The sequence below is a fragment of the Protobothrops mucrosquamatus genome, unplaced genomic scaffold (assembly GCF_001527695.2).
Source record: "Protobothrops mucrosquamatus isolate PMUCROS unplaced genomic scaffold, P.Mucros_1.0 scaffold853, whole genome shotgun sequence".
NCBI classification, from domain to species: Eukaryota; Metazoa; Chordata; class Lepidosauria; order Squamata; family Viperidae; genus Protobothrops; species Protobothrops mucrosquamatus.
The window spans coordinates 301,680-320,694 of record NW_015387108.1 but is presented as its reverse complement, the minus strand read 5'-3'; the positions used below and the strand labels follow the sequence as shown (position 1 = coordinate 320,694).

The 19,015-nt window shown below is 41.6% G+C and overlaps 1 protein-coding gene across 1 annotated transcript; it reads right to left on the bottom strand.

Annotated features, from left to right (window-relative positions):
- Window positions 1-3,037: 3,037 nt before the first annotated feature.
- On the bottom strand, window positions 3,038-18,083 carry DLL1 (delta like canonical Notch ligand 1). The gene is made up of 11 exons (XM_015819049.1): window positions 18,024-18,083; window positions 17,007-17,339; window positions 15,234-15,294; window positions 14,625-14,882; window positions 9,285-9,345; window positions 8,360-8,490; window positions 8,051-8,220; window positions 7,729-7,945; window positions 4,193-4,988; window positions 3,957-4,071; window positions 3,038-3,518 (listed from the first exon to the last, which is right to left on the bottom strand). Exons 1-11 carry the CDS (start codon window positions 18,081-18,083, stop codon window positions 3,513-3,515), a joined length of 2,208 nt encoding a protein of 735 aa, XP_015674535.1. The 3' UTR covers window positions 3,038-3,512.
- Window positions 18,084-19,015: the final 932 nt, after the last annotated feature.

Sequence of the window (19,015 nt, the reverse complement as noted above, 5' to 3'; positions counted from 1 at the left end):
AAATATGTCCTCTGCTATGACCAAAACAAGGAAACTAAAATTCAATAAAATTACATGTTGCAGTATCCCTTGAGGAATATGTGATTTACGTGTAATGATCCTGGACCTGGGATCAGGAATTAGAATGCTAAAGTTGTGGCTATCCTGTCACAACATGCTGCTGTTCCTACAGTGATGAACTGGGCTGATTCTTGGTTGCTGTGAAATATGGGCTTTCTGGATAAATATATACTATACAGATTGTCCTGATTAAGTGATTGCCTCATACAGCAACTGTTCACAGTTATAATAATGATGAAAAAGCAACTTTGTTGGTCTGTAAAGCAAAGGACAGTTGAAGTAAGATCATAGAGGCAGTCATGGCTTCATTTAGCAACTCATTCATTTAACAACCAAATTACTGGTCCCATGTGTGATCGCTAAAAGAGGACTACTTGTATGAGGTTGCCTTATATTGTACTGGGTCCTTGGACTATGCAGCTAGATTGTTTATGCTATTTAGTTTGGCAACAGTTCTGTTAATAATCAGCAAATGTTTTCCCAGTTCCATTGAGAACCCAACGGATTTGGAAGACCACTGATTCTACATGGAAGGCCTGTTCTCCATGTCCACTTTCATTTTGAAAAGAAGTCTCCTCCTTTGGCCAGATTAGGGTTTATTATACTGTGTCACTAAGATAGCCAACATCAGTCTTTCAAAGTTTTTAATTTTCTTGAATTAAAAAAAAAGAAATAGCACAGGTTTCAACTCTATTGAGGGAATTTTTTAACAGATAGATATTCACATCTACACAAACTTTGCAACAGAGTTGAAAATTCCAGAGCTTTGATAGAAGCACTAGCAGTGACATGCGATTGCAGTTGTAAGATTCAGAATCCTTACATCTGGCCATTTTTTTTTTGTTAGATTACTAAATTTGATGTTGCACATCTTAATTATATTCCTTTGTGCAGCTATGACATCAGCAGTAATAATAAAGGTAAAATATTCATCTTTCTCATTTTCCTTTCTTCCTCTTTTAATATTCCTATTTTGGTTTCTTTCATGTGGAAAGATTATTTGGATTGTCTTCATAATCTGTTCAGAGTAGTATTCATTAAGCCAAGTTCAACACATATGGGTGTTTCAAGAAATTTGAGGACACTTTAAGTCATATGTTGTAGTCATGTTCTTCGTTATGCTCCATTTTGGAGAAAGATCGTACAATGTGTTGACAGAATTATCGAGAAAACTCTGGGTTTAAAGACATGTGTATTGTACTAAATTATACTAGAATTTAGTACAATTTAAATTGGAATTTAACATTTTTACAACCAATGTGGGTTTTTAATTAAGAACAGCAAAAATATTTTTGTTTATTTTATCTTCCATTGTTTGTTTGGATATGGGTTAATAAAAACTATCTGGTTAAAAATGTATATAAAGAAGGATTCTTGCAGAAGACAAGATCAGGATTTCTTAAAAAGTTTTTTCTTTAAAGAGAGAAACAAGATTATGCACACACCGTATCAAAAAATAAGGCTACAGGCATCCATTTATGATCCATATTTATTCAAAAGTAAACCGTTTCACTGCTATGTACTGCATTCTGGTACAGATAGACTTATTAAATACTATTTCAAAACAAAACAAAACGGAATTGAAAGCGTGATAGTATATAGGATGTTTTAGAAGTATGGCAGGAAGTCTTTTAATTTAACTGGGCCCTTATTAAAGCTAGAACTTGGAATCAGCGTTGAAAAATTCATTGTGTGAAAGGATTGTTTAGTATGTGCTTTACCCACCATTCTGTACAGTGAGCTTGTCATCACATAGTCTAGTGTTAGATCTTTCATAAAGTTTCCAGAAAGTGTCTACTTGTTAGGTATTAGCAAGAAACGGAAAGCCATAAAAAATTTCCAATAGGTTAAGTCTACTAATTTATTCCACTGCAAGTCTTGTGATTTTCTAATAAACTAGGCACTCAAAGAGTTTTTTTGCAGGTAAAACTCCAAAGCCCAAGGTTTTTTTTAAAAAAAATTCTACACAGTGAATAAATAGAATAGCTATATTCAGTGAACGGGCAAGTCTTCATGTTCTACCACCAAACCTGGAAAAATTCTAATTGAATACAATTAGTAATAGTAATAAAACAATAGAATTTGGAAGGAGCTATGGAGATCATTTAATCCAATCTCCCGCTCAGTGCTTTATGGCCAATAACTCATTTATTTGTGAGAAACTGTATTCATATAATTTATAAAACTGATCTACCCAGCCCAGTGCTGAATCTGTTTGCTCTTTCTCAATGACACAATAATTCTATTATAGCCCTGCCCTTTCATATGCCCCTTGTTTTGCTTTCCTGTTGATTACTGTCCTATGGAAGCATAAAGGGATAAGGCTTTGATTACACTGCACAGCTACCATCTTGCCTTCCTTGACCTCCCCAGGACCCCTACTGCTAAGGCCTTTTAAATTCTAAGATTAATTAGTAATGAAACATGAAATTTCAAACTGTAGGAGAAGGAATGGCAGAATCTGGGGGGCGTAGTTAAAAGAGGGATCAGCCTAGAATCCCTACATAGTCATAAACAAACCCAACCTCCCTTGAATTCTGTTGATATTTATCCAACCCCAAACAGATGCTATTAGTTGAGAAGATTCCTGTGCATAGGCATGATTAGCAATAAATCAGACCTTCACATCTGGACCTGATCACATACACTGCCAACAATGTTTTCTATGTTGTTGCTCCTGTACCAATAGCAGCTTCTCAACTGTGAATGTGCAGAAGTGTTTTGCAAAAAAAGCATATGCCTTGGATATCATTAATAATATTTATTTTGGAAAAATATTTTAAAAATGAATTTCTTTATTAACAAAAACAGTAAAAAAAACCCTCAAATAACATTTTGCACAATGTTTCATAAATACATTATATACAAACAAAAAAAATAGTCACATAGACCCGAAGTGCCTTTGTACATATTTACCAAAAAATTAAATTATTAAAAAAAAATCACAAAATACCCCAGCTTTACAAATATCCTGAAAATAATTTTTACAGTTTTAAAAAAAATAACACACTTTCTTTCCCCACCTAATAAAAACACATTTTAGTATAAAAAAGGGCAGTAAAGGCAGTGTCTGTATCTCAAGAATCAACTGGCTCATAGAATCCAAAATACACACTCCAGGCAGTGCACATTTTTTGTGTAGGAATTCAGTCCGTTCATTTAAATACATATAGGGGGGAAAAAATCAACTGGCCATAGTGCAATGATAAATCTTCATAAAAGGCAGTGCAACAGGTATCTTTGAACACAGAGCCTGACCTAGCGTCCATCATGTATTATTTGCAGTCCCTTTTGCTAACTTCAGTAGAGAACCAGCTCAGTCTGAATTTAGTTTTCTCAGCAGCAGTCAGTGAAGGAATCTTTCTCCCTTTCCTTATTCAGCAGCATTCACTGGGGCATATAACCTTTGAAAATTGTTTCAAAACAACAATTTTGCCATGTCATCTTTCTTTTTACACCTGCAAAAGTTCAGAAGAGAGGCAAGATGAAAAAATAATCCAAGGATACCCATTAAGACATAAAAAGGTATTCCCTTGATCATTAGGAGAATCAAATACCTGCTCCTGGTGAGACATTTTAAGGAAAGTGGTTTTATTCCCCACCCACCCACATTCCTGCATGGACAGGGTGACTAATGCATCTAATTGGACTGAACTGAAAGATTGGAATCTATCTGCCCATGGCTATTGATGGGATGACAATACCACATATTATGGAGAAGATTCACAGTCTTATGGGCCGTAATTTTGCAATTGGCCTACTAACTCGTCCTACAAAGCAAACCAACCATCATTAGGGCTTCCATTAGAACAAATTAAAAGAACTGAGCTGCATCAGAGGAAGTGATCAATTAGTGCAACGGGATGGGTTTTGAGCCTGGGAGAGAATATATCTACCTCCGTTGCTATGATGCATTCATCTTTCTCTTCTGATATGACATACACTGACTGGTACTTTGTGTCTTTTGAAGTGGAATATACCGATTCTGGCCGTTTCCTTTCAGATATTTCACTGCAAAGAGAAAATTTCAGATGAGGTTGGTTTTGCAACGAATTTCAATACACCCCCTCCCACACTTTTGGCAAATTAAAGACCTGACCCATTCAGCCATGCCCCTTTGCTACCACCATACCTTTTGGGCTGTACTATGTTTTTCTCTTCTGCTTCCAAATCGTATGTTTCACCCTTAGCTTCGCATCTGCCATGATCCTCTTTAACAGTGTCCTCCTGTTTGAGGTCATGGACCAAATTGTAATCCACTGACGGATATCTGGCTTTGTAGCCATTTTTGTCAGCATTTTCGCTGTGGAAGTCTATTTTCTTATTAGTATTCTTAATCTGGGTGGCACCAATGACACTTATGGAGATGTCCTTCTCTCGCTGACAGTTGGCCAGGTTGTTCATGGTCTCAACTTCACTACTCCTGCAGGCATCTTGCTGAGGCTGCCGCTTTTGTGTTTTGAGACGAAAACAGACCACAACGGCAGCACAGCCCAGCAAGAGCATAAGGACCAGGATAATTCCAGCACACACTGCAATCCACGGGAATTGGGAGCTCTGACCTTCGGTGTACTTCTCGGTGATGTCAACAATGACTGCCCCTTGAGGGGGTTCAGGAAGCAAGAACTGGCAGTTTGGGCCCCCATAACCACGTGCACATTCACACACATAACGATTGTTTCTTTCGTGGCAAGTAGCCCCATTGTGGCAGGGACCATGCTCGCATTTGCTGACAGGAGTGCTGCAGTTCTTTCCATTGTATCCAGGAGGGCAGGTGCAGGAATAGTCATTGACTCCATCTTGACAGGTCCCTCCGTTTAAGCAAGGAAAGGAGGCGCAGTCATCCATGTTATCATTACAGTGTCTTCCCGTGAAGCCAGCTTGACATTGGCATATGTAGGAATTCGTAAGATCCACACACTGAGCTCCTGCAAAGGTTTGAATAGGACAATGATAACTAGGAGGAAATAGTCACAGGGACTGACAGGGCTGTTGATCTATTATCTATTATCTTTGCATCCTATCCAGGGTGCTGCCTATTTCATCTTTACAACAAGCCTACAAAGAATAAGAGACAGTGTCCATTCAAGATCACCAAAATAGTTTGATGGATTCAAGAGGATCAAGATTTACAAAATCAGTACCTCAGAGCTTACTGCTATAGAGCTTTTCGCTCTAGTTAATCTTCATAAGAACAGACCAGTCAGGAATGAATAAATAGATGGCACATTCTTCTAGGCAACCATATTACTTGTATGACAATCAGTCTAGGTATTTTTATGACTATTTTAAAAGCAAGCTTCGATTGTTCTAATGCAGAGTTGGGGAACTATTATTCTAATGCAGAGGTGTGGAACTTTATGACATGGCTGGCTCAGGAATTCTGGGAGTTGAAGTCCACAAGTCATAAAGAGAACATAGTTCCCCTCACCTACTCTAATGAATGGATGCTTGGAGAATTTAAAAATCAGGTCACTTATCTGGCTGTTTTTAAATGTTGTAGGGGTTTCTCCTTGATTAAAATAATATTGCCCGAGCAACTAAGAGCAAAATAAGTGACCAACAGCCTTAAAACAGAATAAAAGCCTACACAACAGAACCATGTGGCAGCACATATTCTGAGCTGGCCACCTCAGGCTAATTTTGTACACCACAGAAAAGATGCTTTTTTCACACATGAACAAATGAAATCTCCCAAAACGTATTAAAAATAAGATGATCTTTCTCACCCTAATTTCTTGTTTTCTACAACCTGTTCCCACAACTTTCTTAACTAAAGTGGGGCTTAATGTATTCTGGGGACATTAAAAAGAGGTTAATTCAGTCAGTTAACTAACTCCAAGACTACATTTAGCCTAAATCAGATCCAGTGCTGAATATAAACTATTTCCTCTCAGCTGCCTTGCTGTGGAATGCCAAATCCTAAATTGCCCTATTTTGCACAACTACCCCACCATGAAGGGTGGGAGAGCACATGCCCCTGAAAAAGCTAACCTCCCCCTTATAGAAGGCACCATAAATGTTATCAGCACACACTATTCCTTCCAAACCCTCTGACTGAAGTGCTCCCTCTTTGCTGCATCTCTAGGCAAAGAGAAGGGAATACAGCTTTGCCAGTAGCCTTTGGGTTCAGGTCTCAAAGTCCCAAGCACTTCCTAAAGGCACAGGGTGGGGATTCTGCTCTTCCCAGATTCAGTATGACTATTTGCTATGAGAATCCACCAGCAAACTTGTGGGGAAAGGATCAACTGTCTATGGAGATTTTTAATCATCCAGATCATAGTTATCCTAAAGGTGCTTTTTCCGAAAGGCAACTGGACTTGTTTTTTTTTCCTTTGAAAACATTTCATTTCTCATCCAAGAAGCCTCTTCAGTTTTCATCAAAGGAAAAAAAACCAAGAAAGTCCAGTTGCCTTTCGGAAAAAGCACCTTTGGGAAAGACCGACGTGTAAGAAACTTCCAAATATGAATTTTCCACCCATAGATTAAAGTGGAGCATTCAAGAAAACATTGTTATTGCCTGCTTTAACTGAAAAGGATAAACTGATTCATCAAGTCAGTGTCATTAAGCCTGGTACAGCCAGTCTCATCACCAATCAGATGGACTGAGACCCCCAACACCTCTAGTAGGCATCCTGTGGGGGACTTGGTGGCATTAGGCATCACATTTATAAGGACTTTATTTTTACGGTATGCCCTACCATCCTAAAAGGGCTCACTTAAATGGAAATTCCCACGTACAGTATAGGTTTGCAATCTTACAAATAGGATTTCAGGTTCTTTTGGCATTATTTCGCATGTAGATTGATAATTAAAGGTTACAAGCTTTCAATGTTAGGTTAAAGGACAGACAAGCCTTTTGGGCTACTTCAGACAAAAGCGAGGGACAAATTTTAGTCTGGATGCACACTATTACACAATGACTGTATGATTTCAGCTGGCAATTGTACTGATTTAAATTTTCAGATTGACATTTTATATCTAGGTTTCTTTCTGGATTCTGCCTTTAGCCCAGTATGGGAAGAAGAACCGAAACTGACATGTAACTCAGCTTTTCTGAATCCAATGCCCTCTCGCTATGTTGAACCTTATCTCCCATAATCCCTCACCTAGCATGGCTCAATGGTGGCTGAATTGGAGAATTGTAAGAATTGAAATCCAACATGATTAGAGGAAGCTGGGCAAGGCAGATAAAACGTCTCAGAAACGTTACCACAGCAAAGCCATTCCTATTAAATGCACCCTTTTCCTCATTAAAAGCCAAAGTAAAACTTCTCCAAACAGGGGAAAATTGAGTTGGTGTCTTTTGTGTTCTTACCAGTTTCCCAGTTTTAAAAAAAGCTGCATAACAGTTTCAGAATTGTTTTAACAATCACTGAAGAGTGTCAGGTTTACTCCGAAGACCACACCCACAAAACTGTTGCTTCTCTCCCACAGAAACCAGTGTGGCTTAGCAAGCTTCAGTGTTGCTTGGATCTCTCTCTTCCTCCATTAAATCAAGACCTCCCATTATAGCATGTCAAGTGAACTGCAGTGAGAAGTTTACTCACTTCCCCTTAGAAGTTAAGTGAACTGCAGCAGGAAGGTCATTCATTTCCCATGGATGTTTATGGCAAAACGGCCATTAACTTGAATGGGTGATCAAACACAGGTACCGATTCGGCTTACCATTAGCACAAGGACTGGAGCTGCAATAGTCAATTTTCTTTTCGCAGTTAAATCCAGAGTAACCCACGGGGCAACGGCAACTATATCCACCTTCGGGGTTGTCTGTACATCGTCCTCCATTGAAGCAAGGCCCATCGGCACAGGTCATTGCACCCAGCTCACAGTTTTTACCATAAAAGCCAGGTGGACAGGTACAGGAATAGCTGTTCTCAAGGTCCTGTTGGAAAAAAGACCCAACCTATTTAGCAATCTTTGCTATGTATCTTAACAATTGGGACACAACCCTCTTTTCAGACTCATTGTAGCAGCGGCATTAACTTACAGTACAGCTTCCTCCATTCTTGCAAGGATTGACATCACATTCATTGATTTCAATCTCACAGTTGGAACCAGTGTAACCAGGACGGCAAGAGCAGGTGTAGCTTCCTTGGCCCGTATTGGTACAAGTGGCGCCATTTTTGCAAGGCTTATGGTGTGTACAGTAATTTAGATCTGTAGGAGAAGTTACAGACAAAAAGGTTACATCCATAGAATTGCCTGTGGCTCTGAAAGATTGTTGTGTAAGTTTAGTTTAAGAGAGATCCAAGCCTAGAAAACTGGACTGTGTAAAAGTTACAAATGAAGAACTTACCCTGGTTACAAAAAAGACCACCCCATCCTTCCTGACAATTGCACTGCCAAGGTTGTTGGCAGGTACCATGAAGACAACCTGGGTATCGGATGCATTCATCACAGTAACGTCCTTGCCAACCAACACGGCATCTGTGAAAAAACAAATTTTAAACAATTTTAGTACAGGCAGTCCTGTCGCAAACTGAAAATTATTTAAATTAAAACCAAACAAAAGTCAAACTTCTTAAGCATATTGTACTTCTTACAATGTTATCAATCTTATTAAGCTCAGAAGCTTTTTCACTACCTGAAATAGTTTTTAGGTAGGTGAAAAAGTTAATGTCTTTAATTTTTGTTGTCCTTATTTCTGGGTTCAAGTTCCTTCTGCTGGTAGCCTTGATTTATTAACCGTCACTTTTATAAATCACCCTTCTTCCAAGACGTTAAGGATGCTAATCCCATTTAATCTCCACATTAACTCTGTAAGGACGATTATGCTGACAGAGAAATTGATTTCCCAAGGGCCACATATTTTTATAGTTCATCAGAGAGACAGACTTCCCTGCTCCGAACTAAAACACACCCATTCTCCCCTTGATTGAGTTATTCCAGTAATCACACCCATAAACCACCACCTAATTATTCCATCAAATTAATTATAATTCTTCTATGATTTGAAAAGGCTAGATACAAGGCACAGTGCATCCATTATGTTTGAAAGCTAATGTGCTCCTACTAGACACTAAGCCCCATTCAACTTCTTCTAAATATCCATAAATTCTGGAGTGGTGTGGTACTTTGGGGCTCCCTCTTATTTGACTTACACGGATATTAGGTAAGAAGTAAAGCAGGCCTGAAAATAATCAAATCTGGGATTCTCAAATCAAGTTTGCGGGCAGAAGGATGGGGGTGGGAGCAGGAGAAGGAGAGATCTGGAAACTTACTTGCATTCTCCAGGCTTGTCACAGAATCCATGCTGGTCATCACAGCCTGGCAAGCAAATTGCTGCAAAACACAAAAGAAACACAAAATATATCCATAAGCCTTCTGGAGCCTTATGAGCTTAGGTCAAACTCTTTTCATGACAGTCGAGTTAGTGACAGCAGCTAAATGAATCTTCGGAGCTTGCTAAGAGTAGTGATCGTGCTTTTGTAACAGGGGGGGGCTTTACTTATCACTAGGAATGAACATTCCCTTTAACGCAGTTGCACACAAACAAAAGAGAGCACACAATAACTCCCTTCCGCACAAAATCCCGCACAAAATCCCATTCGCCTTTTCTTCCCAGAAAGGGTCAAAAGTCCTATTTCCTCCCCCCACCCCCATTCAATACCAGAGTTCCTCCTCTTGGTATCCTCAGCATCCTCAGCAACTTTAAGAGAGAGAGAGAGAGAGCAAGAGAGAGAGAGAGAGAGAGAGAGAGAGAGAGTAAGAGAGAGCATGCACAGATAAGGATAGACAGCTGGTGTGCAGGGTGCCAGCCGGGACAGCTGCTCCATTGTCTATTCTCTCCCAGCAGCTGCCCCACTGCAACAATACCCCAATTCCTTACAACCAATCAGAGCCAAGACGTGCTTTCTCATCAGCCTATCCCTGCCCAGATCTAATCTATGGCACGCGCATGATTTCTGGGCAAAGGGGAAGGGTTTTTCTTATTCAAATAATTAAGTCTAAAGTTCTTTCACACACACCCCCAAAGGGAAGGAGGGGGAGTGGAGCCTGAAGAACACAGACGTAGGAAGGAGGTAAGCAGGCCAGCAGGAGGGAGGTTGGGAGCAGGGCGGGGAGGGAAGACTTCTGCTCATTACTTTGCCTGGTTATGGAACTCATTAAGCAGGCACTGTGAGTTTTAACCCCACAAAGCAAGCCAGAGACAATGACAAGCCCAGAAGGAGAAACAGAAGACGGAAGAAGAACAGGACTGATCATCAGATTGTTAAAGGGGGAGGTGGGGAGAGGAGAAGGAATGAATGGGGGCAAGCGTGTGGACGAGACAAGCCTGCCAATTTGGGGACAGGCTTTTGGGCTGACATCATTTCCCTCTCCCCCAGGCCCACCAAGTAAATGCACCGTGCATTTCTAACAACTTGCTCACAAGGTTCAGAATTCTGGAAAGAAAAGCAGGAAGGGGTTTTTTTTTTTCTTCAAATGCTTCCAACAATATCTTATTTCTCATCTCCTCCCCTAAATCTAATGAAAGGGGGATCATGTTACATGGGGGGGGTCTTACTAACTTGACCCATAAGCAAATCAGAATCATGGTGGCCCTCCGGCCAAAGACAAGAGTTTGTTTGGGCCTGTAAAAAGCAGCTTCTCTGCATCCTGTGGCAACCCCTTTATCTGGACCATTGAAGCATTCATTAAGGCAGCATCCAGATTGGGGAAAATCAAGCGACTCCACTTGGACAGAGCAAATGGAAGCATCCATCCAACTAGGCCAACTCAATTCAGCTGGCTCCTTCCATCCATTGGAAAAGGGCCTGTACGTGAACAGAAAAGGCCTTTTTAGAGCCTAGACTAAAATGGCCAACTGTTCTGATTCATCACTTTGACGAGAGACAATTCGATTCAGTGCTTTGCCAAAGTACTTCGATCAAAGCTTCATCCAGCTGAAATTCCCCTTCCGATATCTGCACAAACCCAGTAGATGTTGGGCCTATGAAGTCGTAACAGTGTTTTATTTGTTCTATTTCCTCCAGGAGCTCAAGGCCAACATACAGTTCCTAGACCAATAATTAAATCGGTATGCTGTGCTAGTTCTCAGTGGTGATAATCACCCTGGCTATGGCTTATCGTAATAGCCAGAATCTAGAGAGTTACTTGAGCCATACAGTAAAAATGTTAAATTTCCAGTGACATTATTTTTCCTGCCCTCACTTCACCACTACTTTTAAACACTCTCCCACCAGGCAAAGTATCAAGCAACTTTAAACCCAAGGGACTTCCAGAAGGAAATAGACTTATTTCTCCTTAAAGAACGGAGGTTTTCATGCTCAATCATAATCTATTTAGGAAAGTCTGTGAATTCAAATGGTTGACATCCAATGTGAAGGAAAAAATTTTTTAAGACGCAAAGGTACATAAGGATAGCCCCAAACTGATTAGGGCTGGCTGGACATATCTAAAAATTAATGAAACAATAAAGAGCTAAACTGGGAGGAGGGGCAAATTCCATAAAGTCCAGATACCAACATTACTTAACTCTGCTAAGAGGCACAAACCTAAAACCTCTTGAGTATAAGAATTAATCATGCAATTTCTTGGATTCTCGCCAATATTGCCCCTGGCTGTTTTCAATGTTATTTATGATCCACTCTGGCTAGTTAAGTATATGAGTGCTTGCTTGTTCTGTTTCCTGGATATTTATATTTGCAGCTATGTCCCTGTAATGCAGCCAATGTGTGACTTTGAATGAAGAGAGTCTAGTTCAAGGTTAGGCCACCTGATGCCCTCCAGATGTTTTGAGCTACGACCCTTATAAACTGCAGCTGGCATAGAAGATAGCCAGAAATTCTGGAAAATGTAATCCAAGTTACTTGGAAGTAGATCTGGGTTTAATTGGATATGTTTGTAACTTTGCTTTTCTGAGTTTCTCTATCAATATTGGCATTTAATAAAATTGCTTAGAGAACAAACTGATTTCAGAAAGACTTTTTTTTTTTGCTTTTATGGATGGCATGACTGACAACCCATTGAAATCTAGGGCCAAACTTATATTTGGGGGATCTTCCCTTTTATAAACATCCCCTATTAGGCCTTCCCTCTGTCACCCTATGCCAGCCAGGCCTTCCCTAAGCCAGTGTATGTTAGTTTCGTCTTACTAAGCTTTCAGAAAGGATAGTTTTGAATAATATTAAAATACCAAATGCAGAAAATAGGGGAGGGAGTTAGGTTTTTGTTGTTGTTTTAATAGCTTTTCCAAATACCAGATTGCCACAATATATTTACTAAGTCACCAGGATGTCACAGAACTACATGCTAGACAGTAAGTGAAGGATACAGGTGGGAAAGGGGAGATAAAATTAAGAAAAAGGGAAAATGTTGTCACTTTTTTCTGTTCCTCTCCCCACCACTACCTTACCCATATCTTGGATCGTTTACTATCCAGCAATGAATAATTAATTCTACAGGATCTGAAAGCTGGAACAGTCATCTGGTCTAATTTGATGGTCTAATGGTCCAATAAACAAACATGCCATCTAATAGAAACATTGGAACGGCAGGTAAAAGAAATAAGAACTGCCTTCTTTGCTCATAACAAAATGCTTGCAAAGTGCATTTATTGGACAGCTACATTATGATAACCATTTCGATGCATGTCAGTTTGCTGAACATAATAAATAATAGAGGGAAATAGGTGGATCCATTTGGCTTTCATTGCTAATTAATTAATGAACAATAAAGCCCCCTTTGAGGGATTTGTAAGCTTTAATGTCAGGGTTGTTTGAGACATTTGGCCACCTGAGATGAATAACAAGATGGCATTATCTTCCTTTCCCATATAAAGAAGCTAACAAGATACCTCTTTCCTTTGATTTTGGCATTAATATTTGATTCAGTTTAGTTTAGCATCCAGGGTCTTCTCCCACAGCCGAAAAGACCAGCTGAGGAGACTAAGAATTGCAACAGGGACACTGGCACTCCTACTCATCCCCCCTCCCACTGGTTCCCCACTTGAGGAATCTCTTCATCATGCTTATGGTATGGCTAAATTCATTTAATGTCCATTAAATGTAATCGTATTTATTCAAGAGAAAAATTATGATCTTCAAGAAGCATTATTCTATAGCAAATTAGTTCAAATTGTCACTGAATATGTATGCGAGTTTCTTTAACTTTGCTTCATTCACTGAATAATAAAGAACAGTCAGGCCTCCGAGTAAAATAATTTGACTCTTACTCTGATTCCCTAATGGCTACTTTTTTACTGATCAAGAAAGAATATGAAATTCTTCACTTTTTGAAAGATGGAATAGGAATTCTAAAACACTATCAACTTTTTCCAAAGCTTTTATATCAGCCTTTCCCAGTGTAATGCCCTCCAGCTGTGTTGGACTATAGTATTGTGGTTGGGAATTATGGAAGCTGAGGACTAAAACTGCTAGAGGCTACTAGGCTGAGGAAGCTGCTGTACATAGCTTGGCTGATGTGCATGAAGGAAATTTTGAATCTAGGATAGGATCCTACATTTTGCAGAGATATTGTTTCACTTGCAATTTCAAAGAATAGAATCCAGCTAGCATTGATGTTAAGCACTTGCAATTCTCAGATTTTAGTGGGAGAACACAAGTCTCCCAGCAAGAACCATGGGGATTAAAACTGATTAATACTTAATAGATCTGTGCATTCAAAATTACAAAGAATTGTTTTGGATCTTGCAGCATATCTCTGCTATTCATTATAGCAGCTTGATTTTTTCAGGATTCTCTGAAAATTTGAAAACAGATGTTTGTTTTAAGGAATCAACTCAATGGAATTAGGGCAATTCTTAAAACAATGAGAGTCAGTTTTATTCTTCCAAATCACTCTTAAAAACAAACACAGTCTTAAGACATAATGTTAGCTGGACTGTGATCATAATCTTGTAAATAATGAAAGATCTGTACAAGCTTTTATTCTTTTGTCCCTGTAAGTGAAGTCATCATACATAATGATAATTATATGTTTAATAATTATATATGATATAATATAATATAGTGATATCATTTTTATCATTGCTGTGTGTTGATTTACCTCATTTCAGGATCAAATTCTATTCATGTTATATTGGATCCTTGCCCCATATCTTAATGAGTAGATTCATAGTTTTATGTTTATGTATGTACATAAACACATACTGTACATATATATACATATGTATGTATATATATGCATATGTATATATGTACAGTTTGTGTTTATGTACATAATTTATTTGCACTGATTTACTTCTTAGCATTTGGACATGAAAATGGGCTATACCAAGGGTAGGCAACCTTGGCTCTTTTATGACTCGTGGACTTCAACTCCCAGAATTGAAGTCCACGAGTCATAAATTAAAGCATAGCTGGCTCAGGAATTCTGGAGTTGAAGTCCACGAGTCATAAAAGAGCCAAGGTTGCCTACCCCTGGGCTATACCAACAGACAATCTCCCAAGAGAAACCACCATCATTTTGTCCAAAAGGGAAGAGAGATCATTTCCCTCATTATTCGTTGAGTGGGGGTATGTTTGGATTTATGCAGAGTAATCAGAATAAATAGAAGTTTAGAAAGAAAGGTGAAGTTTTCATCTGTGGATACTCACGGTCAGTGCAGTATAGTCCCTTCCAGCCTGGGTTGCAGACCTTCTCCCCACGTTCTCCACAAGTGAAGTGGCCAAAGGCATCATCCCGAGGGCGACAAAAGACAGAACAGCCTTCTCCATAGTAATGCTCATCACACACAAATCGGTAGGAATATTTGAGGTCAGTGCGACCACTGGTATGCAGGTCACTGGACCATTCTTCCCCAACAGTCAAATGTCTCTGTGTAGCCAGGCGGCTAATGAGACGTTCTGGATTCTCTGAAGAGGGAAGGGGTAGGGTGGAACAAAAAAATGGAATAGCACAACAGTTCATTAAATAAAAAAGGTGATGGTACTCCTGGAGACCTAGATAATCTTTGGGAAGGACTGGGTATTTCTAAGAATGCTATTGGGCTTGACCTCTAGCCAAGTGGCTGAAGATCACAATGGAAAACAAGTCCATTGAACAGGCAGTTAGATTAGAAGGAATGTGTAAAATTGTCTTCCCAACCGTTGCCCTCCAGGTGTGCCAGGCTGTTTTCCCCAAAGGTAACATAGAGGTCATGACCTAGGAAGGCCCCCAGGTTAAGAAAGACTCCTGAATATACCACTTGGGAAATCATTATTTACCTGTGCTGAGGTCATCAGGAGAGTCAGTGTGCAGAGCTTCAATGATGAGAGAGAAAGTGCCCTGCACAATACAGAAAAGGAGAAACAATGAATGTGAAGGCCTGCAGTCAGCAGAATAATATAATCACAGGAGACTACAGCCACAACAGCCAGCATGACTCTCTGATCTCCTGACTCAGGCCTCTTTTTTTCCCCTCAAGGAAATGGCAGCACTTTTTCAAAACTTGCTTCCTGGCCTGTTTTTTCAGCCTGTTCATACAGGATATGGTATTAAAATGGAGCAGCAAGGGGAAATGGGGAGGGGCTGGGAAGAGCCACGACTGCCAATCCTCCCCCTCTGCTTATTCTTATTCTGAGAATTGAGAATAATGAAGAGAAATGCCAAGGGGAGGAGGGGAGAAAATATGCTAGAAGTGTGGTGGGCCAAACTGGCAACAACTTTGGTATTTCCACAGTAGGCAGACAAGGGGAGTGGGATTATGTTCAGATAATCTGTCAATCCTGTCTTTAACATTCCCTTCAATGGATCGGCTGTGGCTCCTAGTGATGATCAACTGTCAACTTGCCACTGCCAAATTGCAGTCTGCAAAAAGTTTTGCAGTTCCAGTGGCAGAATTTCAGTATTCAGCTGCACTGAATACTCCAGGAAACACCAGGAAAGCAGCCACTTAACTGAAGGTCTTGAGAAAGGGTCAGACACTTTTTGCAGGATGAGGAAAAAGTTCTATGTTTACAAAACAGGCACCCATTTTGATTACATCAACGAAGGACAATCTGGTACCATCCAGGATTTTGAGATTTCAACTCCCATCAACTACAGCCGGAAAAGCCAATGGCAGTGGACTGCAGGAAATGTAGACCAAAACATTTAGATCAGTGTTTCTCCAGCTTGGCAACTGTCAGATGTGTAGACTTCAACTCCCAGAATCCTCCAGGCAGCCATGCAGTCCACACATCTTAAAAGTTGCCTGGTTGCAGAAATGCTGATCAGAGGATAACCTGTTGCCTGCTCTTACAGCATGCAAACAAGTGGCTTCTAGCATTTTAAATGGGTGCAGAGCTGTTCCTTTCCTTTGGCATGAAGGAAATCATGAGGAAAAAGGAAAAAAAGGCACAGGAGGTGACAGAGGCAAATAACACCTGAGGCCATATAATATTCTGTGAACAAGAGGAATAAGTGCACAATAAAAGCGTCCCATAAAAACTTCTTTCTGTATAACATGACTTAAAATAAATTGGATCCCTTGGTTCTAAACCCAGAATCCCTCTATTTAAGTGCATTCAAGAGTACCATTAAGTGTTCCATCTTCTGGAAAGACTAAAAATAATCCATCCTCTCTGGACTTCTGGACCATGCATTTTCCATTGTGAACATCCATTTCCTAAACTAGATAGAATGGCATTCCAAGGTCATTTCCTCACTGGTGATTTATAGCAGTCTGTGTGTAAAATGTATGTATTGTATATATTATAGCGGTGTCATCCCAATACAGATCACCAAAGTAACAGTTAGACTTTTTACCTCTGGCAAGACAATCCTAACTCCCTAATTACAAGATGGCTCTCATCTGTATCTGTGACCAAATAAACAGAGTGGCATTGTCATTTCCAAATGATTGGCACATTCTTCCCCTGCATTCAAAACGCTACCCGATTACAAATGTGTAATACAATTTAAGCCTCTTCGATATGGACTTAAGTCTACCCTCTTGCATGTAACCCTCCGCCTCTCAATCCCAGGAGACCCTCCCTAAGAGGTTCCGGCGACGTTACCGGCCAGGTGAAGCCGAAGGGGAACCGGATGGGGTTGTTGAAAGACGGTTCGCTGGCGTCGGCGCCGTCGGGGACGCTGAACGAGTTAGCTCCAAGAACCGGAGTGACGGTACTGCCGTAGGTACAAGGCGGCTCTGGGGACACGCTAGCTTGGTAGTGCTTAAGGCACACGCGGAAGAAAGTTTTGCAGTCGCACTGTTGCAAGCCAGCCGGAGCGCCGGCGCCAGCACTGGCGGAGCCCAGGCCCTCTCGGCAGCAGTTGCGGTTGCCCAGAAGCCCCTTCTTATTGACAAACTCCTGCAGCTTCAGCTCGAAGACGCCGGAGGTCCAAACCTGCAGAGAAGGGCCGTGGGGGGGGAGGGAGTTGGGAGTGGTGGAGAGAGGTAACGGCATACGGTTAGACTAGAGGCTGGAGCAACGAGGGTTGTTCGGGGGCAGCGCCGCAGTTGGGCCGGGATCACCTCGAAGGGGCGGGGCAAATGGATCAATGAAAGTTCTGCCTCCCCGGCGCTGCAGGCGGACTGCGGCGCTCGTCCGATGCGCCCCCCCCTCCCCCGCCGCCGCGCATAATGGGCAACCTCCCGCCGAGCCGAGCGCGGAGGCCGAATTCCCCAGGGCGATGCGCCCAGTTGATGCCCACCCAGCACCTCACGACGCTCCGACCGGGGGTGGGAGGGAGGGAGAGAGAGAGAGAGAGAGAGAGAGAAACGCGCGGAGGAGAGCACGTGTCCCGAGTATCGCAGTCCCGGGAATGCTAAGGAAGCGCTCGAGCCGCGCTTTCCTTCCCGAGAACGCGGAAGCTTCTCGTGGGAACGCGCGAGGAAGCGGTGCTGGGCTCTCTTTCACTCGGGAGGAGGACAGACGCTTCTCCTCGCGCGCTCCCCACCCCAACCTTGGCCAGAGCTGGAAGGGTGAGCGCCGCTGCGCTCCCGGAGAGGGGCCGCCAACTTTTTGGGTGGTGGAATGCCAGAGCCCCGTCGGCACGCACCCCCCCCCCCTCATCCCCCTGAGGCTTACCTGGTAGGGAAGCTGAAGCACGCAAAAGACAACTAAAGCCAGCGTGGACCGTCCTCCCATTTTGTCAGGGCTGGTGAAACGGGGGAATAGGGAAGAGATCTGGGCTTCTTCCCTTCTTGTCCCCGGCTTTCCTTTCCAAAGGGGACAAAAACGGCAAACCAAGACGAGCTTCTGTCAAGCCGAGGGGTCCGGACGGTGCTCCGCTCCGAGCCTGGCCGGAGGGGGATTAGAATGAAGATTTATTTGTTTGGAGTCTTTCTCTCTCTCTCTCTCTCTTTCTCCCCCCGCGACCCCCCTCGTCGATGCGTTTCAGATACGCCCTTTAGTTGACTGACAGATCTCGTTTTAAAGATGAATTAGGCTCAAGGAAAGGACTACCCTCCTTCTTGGCTTCCCCTTCCAGATACAGTTCTTGGCGCTTTGGTTTCTCTAGCTCCAACCAAAGCAAAGGAGAGAAAAGCCACTTAATTCCCAGGGACGAAGAAAAGACTTTCCCAAAGCAGATTAAAATAATCAACGATCTGGAAATCTCTCAGGGGACGAGAAGATAATTCCCGGTGGCTTCAGGCGAAGAGTGGCGGGTTTTTTGTTTTGGCGTGCATGTGTTTGCGGAGGGGTTGGCGATTACGCACAAGCAGCCGTTTGCAAATCTCCCCCAAGCTTTGCTGGTCGCCACTTTTCTGGCTATGAATTCCGATCGATGTGTTGCTTTTTTGGTTTTTTTTTAAACAAAGAAATCCAAGCCTTTCCCCCCCCCCCACGCCCGCAAAAAAAACCAAGCAAAATGTTGTTGCTTCGTGGGTTTTCCAAAATCGATGGCTAGCGGTGCCCGCGTTAATGTCTGCTCTCCGCTTTAGTCATGGGTGAGCTTTGCTTTCGCCTTGAAAACCGCCTGCTGGATTGGAGTAAAATTATTCCCTTTTTTTTTTTTCTTTTTCTTTTTTTTCCGGTTTTTTTTTCGGGGTTTTTTTTTTTAATTTTTTGCTCGCCGG